At 40.5% G+C, this 15,427-nt stretch overlaps 1 protein-coding gene across 1 annotated transcript; it reads right to left on the reverse strand.

Annotated features, from left to right (window-relative positions):
* Positions 1-50: 50 nt before the first annotated feature.
* Positions 51-10,151, reverse strand: LOC111969524 (xaa-Pro dipeptidase). Its single transcript, XM_023995704.1, has 15 exons — positions 10,053-10,151; positions 7,556-7,739; positions 7,199-7,326; positions 6,994-7,057; positions 6,779-6,826; positions 6,596-6,657; positions 6,441-6,485; positions 5,415-5,490; positions 4,211-4,257; positions 2,637-2,705; positions 2,381-2,458; positions 1,695-1,843; positions 1,249-1,433; positions 914-1,105; positions 51-654 (listed from the first exon to the last, which is right to left on the reverse strand). Exons 1-15 carry the CDS (start codon positions 10,091-10,093, stop codon positions 538-540), a joined length of 1,485 nt encoding a protein of 494 aa, XP_023851472.1. The 5' UTR covers positions 10,094-10,151; the 3' UTR covers positions 51-537.
* Positions 10,152-15,427: the final 5,276 nt, after the last annotated feature.

The following is a 15,427-nucleotide window of genomic DNA, read 5'->3' on the forward strand; positions in this document are numbered from 1 at the left end:
CATGACACTTTATGTTCCCTGGCATCTACAAATGTCACAGAACGCAAAACTGCAAATTAAGGGGTTTATTTACTTAAATTGCACTGTATTTTATGAGAATTGTATAAACGTCCAAGAAAATAAAGTATCTATTACGCACAGTCAAAGCAATTAACCAGGCACTGAAATATTGTCAACCGTCAACACTGTTTTTACGTGGCAAGATGGCCAAAGCAGTTTAATTCACTGCATTTCTCTTAATTTTCACAATAATCATCTTTATCACGAAGAGCTTCAAATAGTATAGGCAGTTTAACCTGCATTTGTGTACTAGTGTTAGGCTACTGATACTGCATTCACTGAGATTAAACAGACACCTTTCAAGATTGAAAAGTTGTGCATCTAATGCATCCATTACTGATTATATATGGCATAATGTAGATAGGCAAGATATCATTAGAGAAACTGCATCTCTTACATCAGAAAACAGATATTCTCTCCACATTTAGGAGTGAAAATACCATTTGGTTAGATCAGCTTGGATATGAGCGACGTTATTTAGAAGGATTTTCCACAGTCGGCCATGAAAGCCTCAATCTCCTCCACTGTACGAGGGACACAGGTGAGCAGCTCCATTCCGCTGGCAGTCACCGCAATGTCGTCCTCAATACGGACCTGGAGAGAGGAGGGGRAAACATCCAGTAAGACACATGAGGGTCAGAGCCAAGGTTAATAATAAACAGTAGATAATTGTCAGGGGGGAGCAGTTATAGCAGAAGACTTAACAGAACAGCATAATGTGTATATTATTTGCTGCCATGGAGTAGATTGAGACAAAGGGGTCTCTATGTGCAAGCTTTGGGTGGTTAACGTTGACAGTAACACCAGCACATAAACTAATGAGTATAAACTGTCTGTGGATAGGTAAACGTACCCCTCCAAAGCTGCGGAAGCGGGTCAGCACTTCATTGTTGATGAAGCAGCTCTGGGCTGGGTTGGCCAAGGCCTGGTCCAGCAGGTGGTTGATGAAGTAGATACCAGGCTCCACAGTCAGGACCATGCGCTCCTGCACCAGACGGCCCATCCTCAAGCTCTTCAGACCGGGCTCGTTGACGCGCTCAATACCCTGTGTAACCAAGAACAAGCAGCATGACACGGACGTTAGCTTTGTCTAGGATAGAGACATGTCTTTTTGGAAGTGTATTTAGAACTTTCTGTAGCACTGATCATTGATGAATAGAATACTGTATCTATCTCTCTGGTACTGACATCTGGGTATCCGCCCACGTCGTGCACGTCGATGCCCAGCAGGTGTCCCAGGCCGTGGGGCATGAAGACAGAGCCCATGTGGACCTGCAGCATGTCCTCCACACTACCACGCAGGATCCCAATCTTCACCAGCTCCTCTAGGTGAACCCGGTCAGCCAGACGGTGCATCTCTGTCCACTTGACCTCTGAAACACAAGACCACCTTCAGTCAGGTTTTTAAATCTTAGGTTAAAAGTTTCAAAGCAGCCTAATATGCAGGTGATAATGACTGGTGGTGAGGATATGGCATGTTCTGTGGTAGTCTTCAGACTTCAACAACTCAATATTAGTCAAACCATAGAAATTAATATATTAAATGTATAATCCTTCCTTGTGCCCAAGCTAAGTATGTACTGTATGTTCAGTGAATGCTTCCTCAATCCTGCCTGTGGACAGTAGGATCATACCTGGTTTAATGGCAGCCATGACAGCCCGTGATGACTTGAGCACAGCCTCATAGATGGCCTTCTGGTCTGGAGTGAACTTTCCATTGGCTGGGAAGGAGCAGGTGATGTCAGAGGAGTAGCAGTAGTATTCTCCCCCCATATCAAACAGACTGCAAGGAAAAACCACACGTCACAGTTAGATCAGTGTTACTGCTCACCCAGAGGGCTCTACAGCCATTCCGGCATCATTATTTCCAAACATAAATCAGAGAAATTGTTCACAGCATGTACATCAGAATGAATACAAGTTTTGCCTTTCAAAGGTGCTCATGTTATGTCACCATGGGCGCTCCACACAGCCACTTTAAATCTCCATCAGTAGCACTATGCACACAGTAGCCTGACTTATGTTCAAACCCAGTCCAAGCTGTGCTCCATCTATGAGTAAACCCATGGGAGAGCCACTCAGTGGATCCAGCTGACAGGGAGAACAAAACAACACCCTACTATACTAATGACAGCAGGGGAGGTGTAGCTCTGAGTATTCAGTATTCCATTAAACAAAACAACAGATCACTGCAAGTGTTTTTGATATACAAATCCAAGACAAAATGAACACAGAATMTAATAAAACCAARMAAACAACCCAAAAAGGACAATTGAGGAGTGGAATAACTTCACATCATGTGAAATGATCGCCGACTTACCACATGTCTCCGTCATCGATGGTATTGTCATTGGGAGCTCCTGCATGGCCGTAGTGCAGGACTGAGCCGTTGTTTCCACTGTTGAAGATTTAAGCATACGAGTAGGTCATTATAGAGGCACTCAACACACGTCAAATAGAACAATAGCACCTCATTTCTGTACATCAAAATGTAACACTGAGATGATCGTCACATATTTCAGATATGTTCTCCATTAAATTAACCCATTTCTGTGTAGCAAAGGGAAGTGCCTTACGTTCCACAGATACAGGTGTAGGAGGTGTGACGCATTCCCCCATGAGAGTAGCAGTAGTGCTGGAACAGGCTGCAACAGAAAAGCACTGACATGAGCGACCGTACACAAGAAGCTCCACAGCTCTAACAATGACAATATAGGAGGAAGTGTAATCAATGGTTAACCTCCTTTTTGATATTGGTTAGCCTAGAATACAAGGGAGTCATCTAAACCTCCCAMMTTGAAGATCTCCATCGCYTGATACTTAACTGGAGGATAGTATAATAAAAGCATTTGGACTCATCTTCACTTGGTTATTGGTCTATTCACTGGAGACTTGAGTCAGTGATTACATATTCTCTGCTGCACGTTCTTGCTGCAGTCAATTAGTCAGATAGTGAGCTGGCGAGGGGCGCTGCTATAGTAGCTCAGATTATTTACATTCTTCAGCCTCCCAGATGAAGGTTTAATTAAAAACACAAAAAGCTGCCAGCTAGAAACAGGAAATTGATTCAGCTCAGTGGGTGGCTGTTGCTACATCGTAAAATACACTCCCCTCCATATGTATTTGGACAGTGATGCCATTTTTTCCATTTGGCTCTATACTCCAGCATTTTAGGTTTGAGATCAAATGTTTCACATGAGGTGACAGTAAAGAACGTCACCTTTTATTTGAGGGTATTTTCATGCAAAATGTATCTGTTTAACCATTTAGAAATGAAAGCACTTAATGTATTCTCCCCCCCATGTGAAGTCATTATTAGTATTTGGACAAATGCGCTTACAGTGTATCAAAGTAGTCAAAAGTGTAGTATTTGGTCCCATATTCCTTGCATGCAACGACTACATCAAACTTGTGACGCCACAAATTCATTGGATGCATTTGTAGTGTGTTTTGGATTATGTTTTGCCCAATAGTAACAGAAATAAAATGATTAGTCATCATTCACAGTGAGTAGATAAGATATTTCTGAACACTTCTAAATAAATCATGATAATGCCATGATTAAGAAAAATCATGAATGATTCATGAATAATCAGTGAGATGCCATTCAGAGGCTACAAAAAAAAACATGCTAACCTCTCACCATTACCAATAACAGGGGAGGATAGCATTTTTTTGGGGGGGGGTGGGGTGAGTGATCTTTGTGCCTCTAACCTTTTCATTTTTCACGATTCATTCATGATTCATGATAACACATGAATATAGAAGTGTTTAGAAACATCTTCTATTCTTACTTATAATAAATGCATCCAACATGATTTTAGTCACAAGCTTGATGTAGTCATTGCATGCAAGGAATAAGGGACCAAATACTACACTTTTGACTACTTGAAAACACTAAGTGAATTTGTTTTGAAAACACTAAGTGAATACTTATGACTTCAGTAGTGATCAGATCAGACGTGCTGTGAATGTAGTTTATCCAGAGGAACACACCTTGATAGATAAGGAACGTACTGTTTTACCATCACCTTTATGGTCAGACGGGACATAGTACACCACATAGCCTTTCGTCATACAATATACTTTTATACGGTACAAACAGTTCAATATAGCTGGCATACCCTTTATGATAAAAAGCTCCACTCACCTCTCCATTTCATATTCTTTCTGTCCAGGTCTCACATGCTTCATGATCTGAGGAGAAAGACAACAGCACTTCAGGCTGGCTGTGCCTGTTATATACAAGGTTGCAAGTGGGAAATGATGACTCTGAGATGTATTCTTTTAGCTTTTATTATATTCATATATTACTCATGATATAACAACATGGCGAGCTCCAAAAGTATTGGGACATTGACACATTTTTGGTTGTTTTGGCTCTGTACTCCAGCACTTTGGTTAAAGTGCAGACTCCCGGCTTTAATTTGAGGGCATTTCCATCCATATCAGGTGAACCGTTTAGAAATTACAGCACTTTTTGTACATAGTCCCCCCATTTTAGGGGACAAATTAACTTATTAACTGTACATGTGTATTAAAGAAGTCAAAAGTTCAGTATTTGGTCCCATATTCCTAGCACGCAATGATTACATGAAGCTTGTGTCTCTAGAAACTTGTTGGATGCATTTGCTGTTTGTTTTGGTTGTGTTTCAGATTATGTGGTGCCCAATATAAAGGAATGGTAAATAAAGTAGTGTCATTTTGGAGTCACTTTTATTGTAAATAAGAATAGAATATGTTTCTAAACACTTCTACATTCATGTGGATGCTACCATGACTACGGATAATCCTGAATGAATTGTGAATAATGATGTGGAAGAAAGTTACAGACACACACATATCATACACCCAAGACATGCTAACCTCTCAACATTACAATAACAGCGGAGGCTAGCATTTTTTGGGAGGTATGATATTTGTGCGTCCAACTTTCTCACTCATCTTTATTTACGATTCATTCAGGACTACTCATAATCATGGTAGCATCCACATTAATGTAGAAGTGTTTAGAAACATATTCTATTCTTACTTACAATAAGTGACTCCAAAATGACACAATACGTTATTTACCATTAACTTATATTGGGCACAAAATAACCTGAAACTCAACCAAAACAAACAGCAAGTGCATCCAACACGTTTGAAGAGTCACAAGCTTGATGTAGTTATTGCGTGCTTTGAATATGGGACCAAATACTCAACTTGACTACTTTAATACACATAAGTGAATTTGTCCCAATACATTTTGGTCCCCTAAAATCCAAAATGCACAGATCAAATGAGATGAGTCAGAATCTGGAGCTCCTTCTCCCCCTGTGGCAGGTATGTCTGTCTGTCCTGCAGGATTTTACCTCTTTATGGGCTTCACTGGAAATCCGGTTAGTGTATCGCAGGACCTCCAGCTCCATGTCAGTCTTAGTCAGCCGGCTGCAGGAAGAGAAGGAACAAGGAGTCAAGGGCCTCTTAGCCAGGTGTATATTTCTATATTATAAACTGGGTGGTTTGAGCCCTGAATGCTGATTGGCTGAAAGCCGTGGTATATCAGGCCGTATACCACAGGTATGACAAAACATAACTTTTTACTGCAATAACGTTGGTAACCAGCTTATAATAGCAATAAGGCACCTCAGGGTTTGTGGTATATGGCCAATATACCACGGCTAAGGGCTGTATTCAGGCACTCCACATTGCGTTGTGCATAAGAACAGCCCTTAGCTGTGGTATATTGGTCATATACCGCACCCCCTCTGGCCTTTTTGCTTAATTCTATCATGCACAAACACTGGCTTATAGCACCCAGCCATAAACAAAAGAATGATGATGAAAGCTAAAGCTCTGTGTTTATGTGTGTATGTGTGTATGTGTGTATGTGTGTATGTGTGTATGTGTGTATGTGTGTATGTGTGTATGTGTGTATGTGTGTATGTATGTATGTATGTATGTGTGTGCTTTATATTTGGTATCTCATAATGAATGCAGAAATAATACCTGTATTACTCATCCATTCCTCACTGCCGGAGGAGCCTTACACTCTCCTCTTGATCTTTCAGGAAAATCAGCTTCTTACCATATTGTTAGTGAGGTGTTTTTCTGATTCTATTCTTGGTCATGGTTTCTACCACCCTTTATGTCTTAATGATTCTGCCAGGTCGCAGTTGTAAATGAGAACTTGTTCTCAACTGGCCTACCTGGTTAAATAAAGGTGAAATAAAAAAATATATAAAAAAATCTCTACACATTATAGATGCAGTCAACACCTCAGATGACTCTGTGAAACAGCCACAGACTAATAAGGTTTTACAAAAATAGTTCCACATAACAGAAAAGCAGCAGCAACCAATGGTTACGAGCTGGATATAGTATCATACAGTACTTACCATTCCACAATGACTGGATGCAGAAGAGTGTTGTTCACCTGGAATCTGAAATATAAGACACAAGATCATATTTATCAAGGTAAAACATTCAACCAAATAAATTAGAAATACCAGTTTGATTCAAATGGATATCAATTGATGCCAATTAAACGTACTGACTGATTCCTTCAAAGGAGGCTTCGCGGCAGATACTCCCACTATCTGTGTTCTGTCCACGCTGGAAGAAACATAATATAATTACCAGGCCCACTTTCAAGTCTCTTAAAATTATACTTTATCTAATGAATTCCTACTGTAAACCACTATCATAGCATCAACATGATATATTAAGGACATACCAAAGTGAGAAGAGCTCCAAGCTTCATCTTGGAAAAGACATCAGCAATCTGTAAGAGTTCAGACAGAAAGGCAGAAGTGTTGAGGGATCAGAGAGAACTGACACTATCAAATAGAGGGACATGAGTGAAGCTACAAGATCACAAGCTAAGCTACAACACTACAAAGATGGGTAAGGTGTACAGTATGTGCATTCAAACATGACACACTAACTTACATTACAGGTGTATTGCACCTCATCGACGGCGTATTTCTCCTTGAAGTATTCCCGCGGATGGATCCTGTCAACAGACAATGACACAATCGGTTTTAATGAGAAGGCCTAAGGAGTATTCTTGTGAATCCATGATGCTGAAAGTGGTAGGCTGTCTCCTGAGGCTGATCACATTCACATATAGTTTGAGTTACAGTCACTGACTCACTCTCCCATCCAGGTTGCATAGCTCTCAGGCAGCTTGGGGACAAAGAGGATGGATTTTCCAGTGTCCACGTCGATGGCWCCGTAGCAGTCGGCTTCAGTCACTCCAAAAGCCCAATGGAAGAAGGACTCCTACAAAAAAGAACCACATGAGTCAAAAGAGTCAGCCAGGGTCTGCTCAGTCACACCTCCATCCATCTCATTAATGCGTGATCCTATGTGGCTCAGCTGGTACAGCAAMGCTAGGATTGTGGATTCAATTCCCGCTGGGGTCATCAATATGAAAATGTATGCACATCGCTTTAGGATAAATGAGTCTTCTAAATGGCATATCTGTAATTGACTGTTATTAAACATGTACCTGTCTGAAGAGCATGTCTGTATCGGTGCAGTATCTCTGCTTCTGCTCCCCTCCCTGCAGCACGACTACAGACTTGGGGGCCACCCCATCCTTGGCCTTCAGGCCTTGGCACAGTCGCTGCCGGTTCTCAGCAAACAGGGCTGCTGACACTCTCAGGGTGTCTTTACCCAGCCAATACACAGGTCTACAGAAAGACAGCATTGGGAAATGGGTTAATATGTTGTACATTACTGTCTAGTAGTTTTCTATTTTCAGTTAGCTAACACAATTGCCTGCCTTTGTTTCAGTTCGGCTGATTCTTTCTAAAACAATAATCGACAAAAATACTTACAAACCCTTTAGTAAATATAAAATGTAAAAAACAAATCGTTATTTATCATTATACTGCACACAGTTATGAAAGTTCAATTTTTTGTGAAACTTTAGCAGAAGTGGTGAGGACATAGACGTTGACCATTTTTAGGACTCAAGAGTTTTACACTCAACMAAAAAATATGATTTTGCACAAACTCAGATGGATGGAACTGTAGAACAGTATTGCCCAAAATGGATCTGGTTTCAATGATCCCCAGTGTGTGGTAAAGATAACACTTGATCTCTGGAGAGTGCTCCCTTACCAGTGTGATTTAGTAACAACAAAGACAGATTTACATGATCAAAGGTCACTAAACAKAGTTGTTGATCACCAACCTGCCTCAGATTGTCAACTCAACAATAAGATGTCTAAACACTTCTGTGATCATGTGAGTGGGTTTCAATGTGCACTTTCTGTTTTAGAGATGTAGTATATTTAAACAAGAGCTATGATAGGAGGATAGAGTATAATGCATCATATCACCTCTATATCAGAAGCCCTGCATGCCAGGTAGGCAAACTGTTCTGAACCATTTCAAACTCCACGTACCCGGCGGACCAGAAGAGCTGTCGTTAAATCAAGTGCGCTGGCCAATTAGATAGCTAAACATTTGATTACCATGCCTAGTAAGGCTTCCACGACCCCACAGCAAAGTGTGATACTAGCCTACGTGAGATTTCATAACTTAAAACCATGACCAGAGATAAACTGTCAAAGAATACAGAAAAACCTTTTACACCTTTTACAAAACACGCTTCTCCCTACTTCCTCTCGCGCCACAGCTGCAATTAATTAGTAGCCAAGTGTATCGATAGGCCTGCGTTTTTATTATTAGCATCTCGTAATGTCTATTTTAATATTGAGGAATATTTCACATTCTCTAGTCATAGGAACATGAATTTGTGAATGAGGCAAAAGTAATGTGGTGTGACTCRAGTTTTGCCATCAGTGGTAGGACGGCATCCTCTCTCTGGCCAGTTTCACCGGACGAATGGAGAGAGCAGGGACAGTGAGAGGTGAACCCTCTGCTGCTCTCTCCCTCTCTCCCCTGAGACTGACCATCAGATGCAGGTACCATCAGTCCAGTAAAATAAAAAGTGAATTACTTCAATTTATGCTCAGCTGTGCCTCGCAAGTGGTACAACTGATCTATTTTGTTATCAAAGCTCGAGTTTTTAAATATAATATGGTCTTAGAAGAACAATATTGGCAGGCCAAGCACATATAGCCAATATGCTGTGATAATATTTTTGGCCTACTGCACAAACTTCATTCCTACAGAACTGTTTTTATTCATGTTGAAAAGGCTTTACATGTTATTAAAATAATCTGAGTGGTAGACCTCAGCTTGTTTTTTGACTGCAAAAGTGATCTTGACTCAGAAAAGGTTGGTGACCACTGCAGTAGAGTATTGCGATACTATTTTTGACAATATATCAATTCTATGACTGCAAGTATCGATTCTATCTTTTTTATGCAATGTAGTTAATGTTGGATGTATCTGCGAAAAACTTCGGTATTTTTTCTGTAATGTTAGTTTGTCTTCAATCTTACTTTTAAATGGTGAGGCAACATGTTTTCAGCACTTGACTAATCAAAATGAGTTTATTATTATTATGCCTCTCTCCTGTCCCTCTGCCGCAGACATATAGTGAGCAATATTTATTTAACATCGAATTGTGATAAATCGTGATACATATAGAATCTCAGTACATATCGTATCGGCACCTAGCTACTGTAAGTATCGTGATAATATCGTATCGTGAGGTCCATGGCAATTATTTCAGAAACAACCCATCTGTAGAGAGACTAGCTAATATTATCCACAAACTGGAGCTGAAACCACCCATTTTTTCCCTATTTTGCGAATAAATTTCAAGTTAGACATGCTTAGTTAGTTAGTTACCTGGCAAAGTTGCTGATTGATGCCTGACTGCCAGCCTGCAAAAAGTACGCCGCTCTTTTCTTATGTTTGACAGCTAGCCCCGTTAACGAGAGTTAGCTTAGATGATCAGGTTTATGCAGATAGCTAGCGAGCTAACAATTTATGCATTATAATTTGTTCAATTCAGAATCAGTGGCCAAGTACGTTTAACACAAAGATAAACCATAGAAATAATACAGAACAGAATATATACTCACTCCTGTCGTGCAGCCATGTTGCTTAAGACTGGAAGTGTCATGTGACACTTGTCTTCGCTTGTGAAGCCGATCAGCTGATTTTGGCTAAAGCGAGTGAGTGCTGATCAAAATGTTTCAAAATGTATGTCGGCATTATGTGATATCAAGCGGCGAACCTGAATGATGCTTGAAATAGTATGGCCATTTATTTGATCCACTAACTTGAAATATATGTTAGGATTGTATTGCATTGCAAGGTCTTTATAACTGTCTTTCAGAAACCCCCCAGGGAGTTGTTTCAGTTTCAAATCCACTTTTTTTTTTTATCAGTAAACATCACACAATATATGTTTGTGTTGGATATATATACTGTTCAGCTTTTAGTTTTTATTATGAACCAACTTTTGACGTGTTATTTCATTCTCAATTTCATTGTCACTCTTCAGTGAATATTCTTGATATATTTTCTCACTGAGAACTTCTACAGAAGACTGTTCTAGTGCCCATCCCACACAAGTTATGTAACTTTTTATGGCCTTTCTTTTATCAGAAGCAGCAATTATTTCAACACTTAGTTCAAGGTTCAAGAAAGCATTTGCAGACACTGTGTGACTGAGGCTGCATTTACACGGGCAGCCCAATTCTGATCTTTTGTCAAAAGATCTGATCTGATTGGCAAAATACCCATTAGTGGCAAAAATATCTGAATTGGGCTGCCTGTCTGTCATATATTGAAAATGCATCCCAGCCCTAACAATATTGACTATTACTGATATGCCCACTTGGATTAGGAAGGCAGTGGGGTGAATTTGTCTCAACTGCACAGATGAATGTAACCCATTTGAGACCTTATTACAGTGTAATTATAATCTAATAACCCATGTTAATGTGTACTAGGTAGATAAGTACAGGCAGTAAAGTTGTACTTTCCACCGCTAAATCAATATCAGAAGATACAGATCAGTACTGTACTCGATACAGCATATACTTCCTAGCCAGTGTAAATGCATATGTTATTTCCCTGACAAGGACCCCGCTCCACATCCTGACCAAGACCAGACATACACCATTAGACAACACCAGACATACACCATTAGACAACAACAGACATACACCATTAGACAACAACAGACATACACCATTAGCCAACAACAGACATACACCATTAGAACTACTGCTATAACTTAGAAATATAATTCACATATCAATGAGTTGCTTGTGCTTTGTACTCTGCCTGGATGCTACAGAGTACAGAGAAATGACAGACTGCACCTTTAATTGAGACTCTAATTAATCCGTTTTTGCGGTCCAAACACTTAAAAGACACACCCTATCCCCTCAGCCCTCTAATTAAGTGGACACTTCTGATGGCGTATCATGACGTCTGACGAGTATACACTTGCAAGGCAAGGGGCGAGGGAGGGAGGGATGATTTTTAAATAGACCACCCTTGGCCGGAAATTCATCACTCGTTCATCCCGTGATGATTGTGTTTTCAGCCACGGGTAGGTTGTGGGTGCTTTATATGCGCTACAGTCAATTATGAGTGCATGTCTACTTATATTAAATATATAATTATTAATATACGCCTACTGTATGATAGCTAGCAAATGAATTAGCCTAGCTGGAACTTCTGAAGAAGGATTTTTTTTTCTTTCTACAATTTCAAAAAGATAACCAGACAAAAACATATTTACTGAGACGTGTTTGTGCCGTCATGTGCATTAGTAGCACAATTTCTAACGTATTTGCATTCGTTTTTACTTACAATTGTATGTTGACTTCTCCATTGATATTTTTTTAAAGTTTTCACCGACTTGATTTATGGGTTGTTTCAGGCCCTGGAGTGAACATAATTGTACACTTGCAAACGCCTATCTAAAAACGAGGGCTGAGGGGTTTACGTTGTAAACTTCCCTTGCTAATCATTTGGACAGCCCTCCAAGATGGCGACGGGGAATCCCCCAAGGGCATAATGCGAGGGTAAGTGGACGAGGGTGTGTCTTTTAAGTGTTTGGACCGAAACCAGTGTCTCACCCTGGATGGTTCAGGAAGTACTGACATCTGGATATCCGCCCACGTCGTGCACGTCGATGCCCAGCAGGTGTCCCAGGCCGTGGGACATGAAGACAGAGCCCATGTGGACCTGCAGCATGTCCTCCACACTCCCACGCAGGATCCCAATCTTCACCAGCTCCTCTAGGTGAACCCGGTCAGCCAGACGGTGCATCTCTGTCCACTTGACTTCTGAAACACAAGACTTGTGTACTGTGGACTGGATCTAGTATTCACTATTAAAGGCATAGCCCATTTGATTTGCTCACAAGCATATATGGATGAAAGGAGCTGACACTTGATTTAGACATATTTGTAAGTATGCATGTGTTTAATGAGAGCCATGATGGTCCGTGATGACTTCAGCAAAGCCTCAGAGTGCTTTCTCCACCCATGTCAAACAGATAATAAATTGTTCCCAGCATGCACATCAGAATGAATAAAAGTTTTGAGCGGAGGCGGTTTGCCTTTCAAAGGTGCTCATGTTGTGTCACCATGGGCGCTCCACACAGCCACTTTAAATCTCCATCAGTATCCCTATGCACACGGCAGCCTGCCTCAGGTTCAAATACAGTCAAGCTGTGCTATGTTTATGAATAAACCCATGGGAGAGCCACTCAGGGCTACAAGACTAAAGGATCCATCTTCTGTGTATCAATATTTAAAACCTGCTCAACTTTCAACCTCTAAGACAAACGTTCATGAAGAATCCAGTGGGTATGTTAAAGAGGCTGTCCAAGAGTTCCCCTTTCAAACACCATCATCTTTTTAATAGCCTCATAGATGTTTAGTCTTTCAGCGGTTCTGGACCAGTTCTGACTGACAAATAATGCCAAAAATCCCCATCTGTCTGCTCTCCGATTCCACTCTCTAAGCMGAGCTGACTTGAAGTGTCAGGTTTCAGACCGACATTTGCATAGGGAGTGACCTGTCACATTTTCTGGCCTATCCAGACAAAGAATTGATTATCTGTTCCTCTGAGCGAGTGAGCCCAGCTTGAGAGACGACAAATGAGCGGTGACAGTCTTGCGAGTCCAGCCATTGTGGTTTCATCTTGCTGTGATTTTCTCAGCAATTTAGAGCTCTCAACATGAAAAAATATGAAATATTTTAATAGAATTTAAACATCACTTTCTCTTGGTCACAGAAGGACGAAATCACTTTGTGCTTAAAGCTGAAATTATCATGAGTATGCACACATTTGAATGGTGTTTGAATTTAGGAGAAAATTCTCTGTCGACAGTTATATAAAATAGTGCCAATATGGTACTGTCACTAAGTATGATGCTATTTATTTTACAGCTATAAGAAATGTGAAATCTTATAGTAAGTCGTTTCGGTCATAGGAAATCTTCTCCTAAATGTCCACTGAGCTGCACAGAGACACCATTCAAATGTGTGCATACTCATTACAACGTCAGCTTTAAGCACAAAGTGTGACCAAGAGAAAGTGATCTTCTTTAATTATATTAAATTCTGTAATCAAGAGAAAGCGATCTTCTTTAAATTATATTAAATTATTTCGTATTTTTTCATGTTGAGATGAAAAATTATTTGATTGGTACTATATTTAGAAAGCATTTCAGTCATTTCAAGTCCTATTGCCCCACTTTGTTGAATCAGAAAAAAATAAAACCATATACACTGAACAAAAATAAATGCAACATCCAACAATTGCAGAGATTTTACAGAGCTACTGTTCATATAAGGAAATCAGTCAATTTAAATAAATTCKTTAGGCTCTAATATATGGATTTCACATGACTGGGAATACAGATATGTATCTGTTGGTCACAGATACCTTAAAAAAAAGGTAGGGGAGTGGTTAAGAAAACCAATCAGTATCTGGTGTGACCACCATTTGCCTCATGCAGCGCGACACATCTCCTTCACATAGAGTTGATCAGGCTGTTGATTGTGGCCTGTGGAATGTTGTCCCACTCCTCTTCAGTGGTTGTGCGAAGTTGCTGGATATTGTCGGGAACTGGAACACGCTGTCGTACACGTTGATCCAGAGCATCCCAAACATGCTCAATGGGTGACATGTCTGGTGGGTATGCAGGCCATGGAAGAACTGGGACATTTTCAGCTTCCAGGAATTGTGTACAGATCCTTGCGACATGGGGCTGTGCATTATCATGCTGAAACATGAGGTGATGGCGCGACAATGGGCCTCAGGATCTCCTCAAGGTATTTCTGTGCATTCAAATAGCCATTGATAAAATGCAATTGTGTTCGATGTCCATAGCTTATGCCTGCCCATGCCATAACCCCAMCACCACGATGGGACACTGTTCACAATGTTGACATCAGCAAACCGCTCACCCTCACAACGCCATACACGCTGTCTGCCATCTGCCCGGTACAGTTGAAACGATGATTCATCCGTGAAAAGCACACTTCTCCATCATGCCAGTGGCCATCGAAGGTGAGCATTTAACCACTGAAGTAGGTTATGACGCCGAACTGCAGTCAGGTCAAGACCCTGGTGAGGACGGCTAGCACACAGAKGAGCTTCCCTGAGACGGTTTCTGACAGTTTGTGCAGAAATCCTTCAGATGTGCAAACCCACAGTTTCATCAGCTGTCTGGGTGATTGGTCTCAGACGATCCCGCAGGTGAAGAAGCCGGATGTGGAGGTCCTGGGCTGGTGTGGTTACACGTGGTCTGTGGTTGTGAGGCAGGTTGGACGTACTGCCAAATTCTCTAAAACTACGTTGGAGGTAGCTTATGATAGAGGAATTAACATTCAATTCTCTGGCAACAGTTCTGGTGGGCAGGAATGTGTGTTGTGTGACAGAACTACACATTTTAGAGTGGCCTTTTCTCCCAATGCATATGCCACACCTGTCAGGTGGATGGAATATCTTGGCAAAGGAGAAATGCTCACTGACCAAGATGTTAACACATTTGTGTACAATATTTGAGAGAAATAAGCTTTTTGTGCGTATTGAACATTTCTGGGATATTTTATTTCAGCTCATGAAACATTGGACCAACATTTTACATGTTGCGTTTATATTTTTGTTCAGTATAAAATCACATTTTCATATTTTCACAATATTTGTACTTGAGCTTATGTTCTCAAAAGTGAGTACACCTCAGCCATTTATAACTATTTTACCATAAAGGTGAGTTCCAGACCTTTCTAAAACKATGTTATTGTTTACAGCCATCTCATGTAAAATAATTMTGTTTGGGTATATCTATTTTGGCAAAAATCTAAATGTTGCCCTATCATTCAACTGGTATTAAAGCTGCCACTTTGCCACATAAAACCTATACTGTTTATGTAATAATAGCTCATATTAAATATATAATGAAACATCTTACAGCTTCAAT

This window comes from Salvelinus sp. IW2-2015, linkage group LG10 (assembly GCF_002910315.2).
Source record: "Salvelinus sp. IW2-2015 linkage group LG10, ASM291031v2, whole genome shotgun sequence".
NCBI lineage: Eukaryota > Metazoa > Chordata > Actinopteri > Salmoniformes > Salmonidae > Salvelinus > Salvelinus sp. IW2-2015.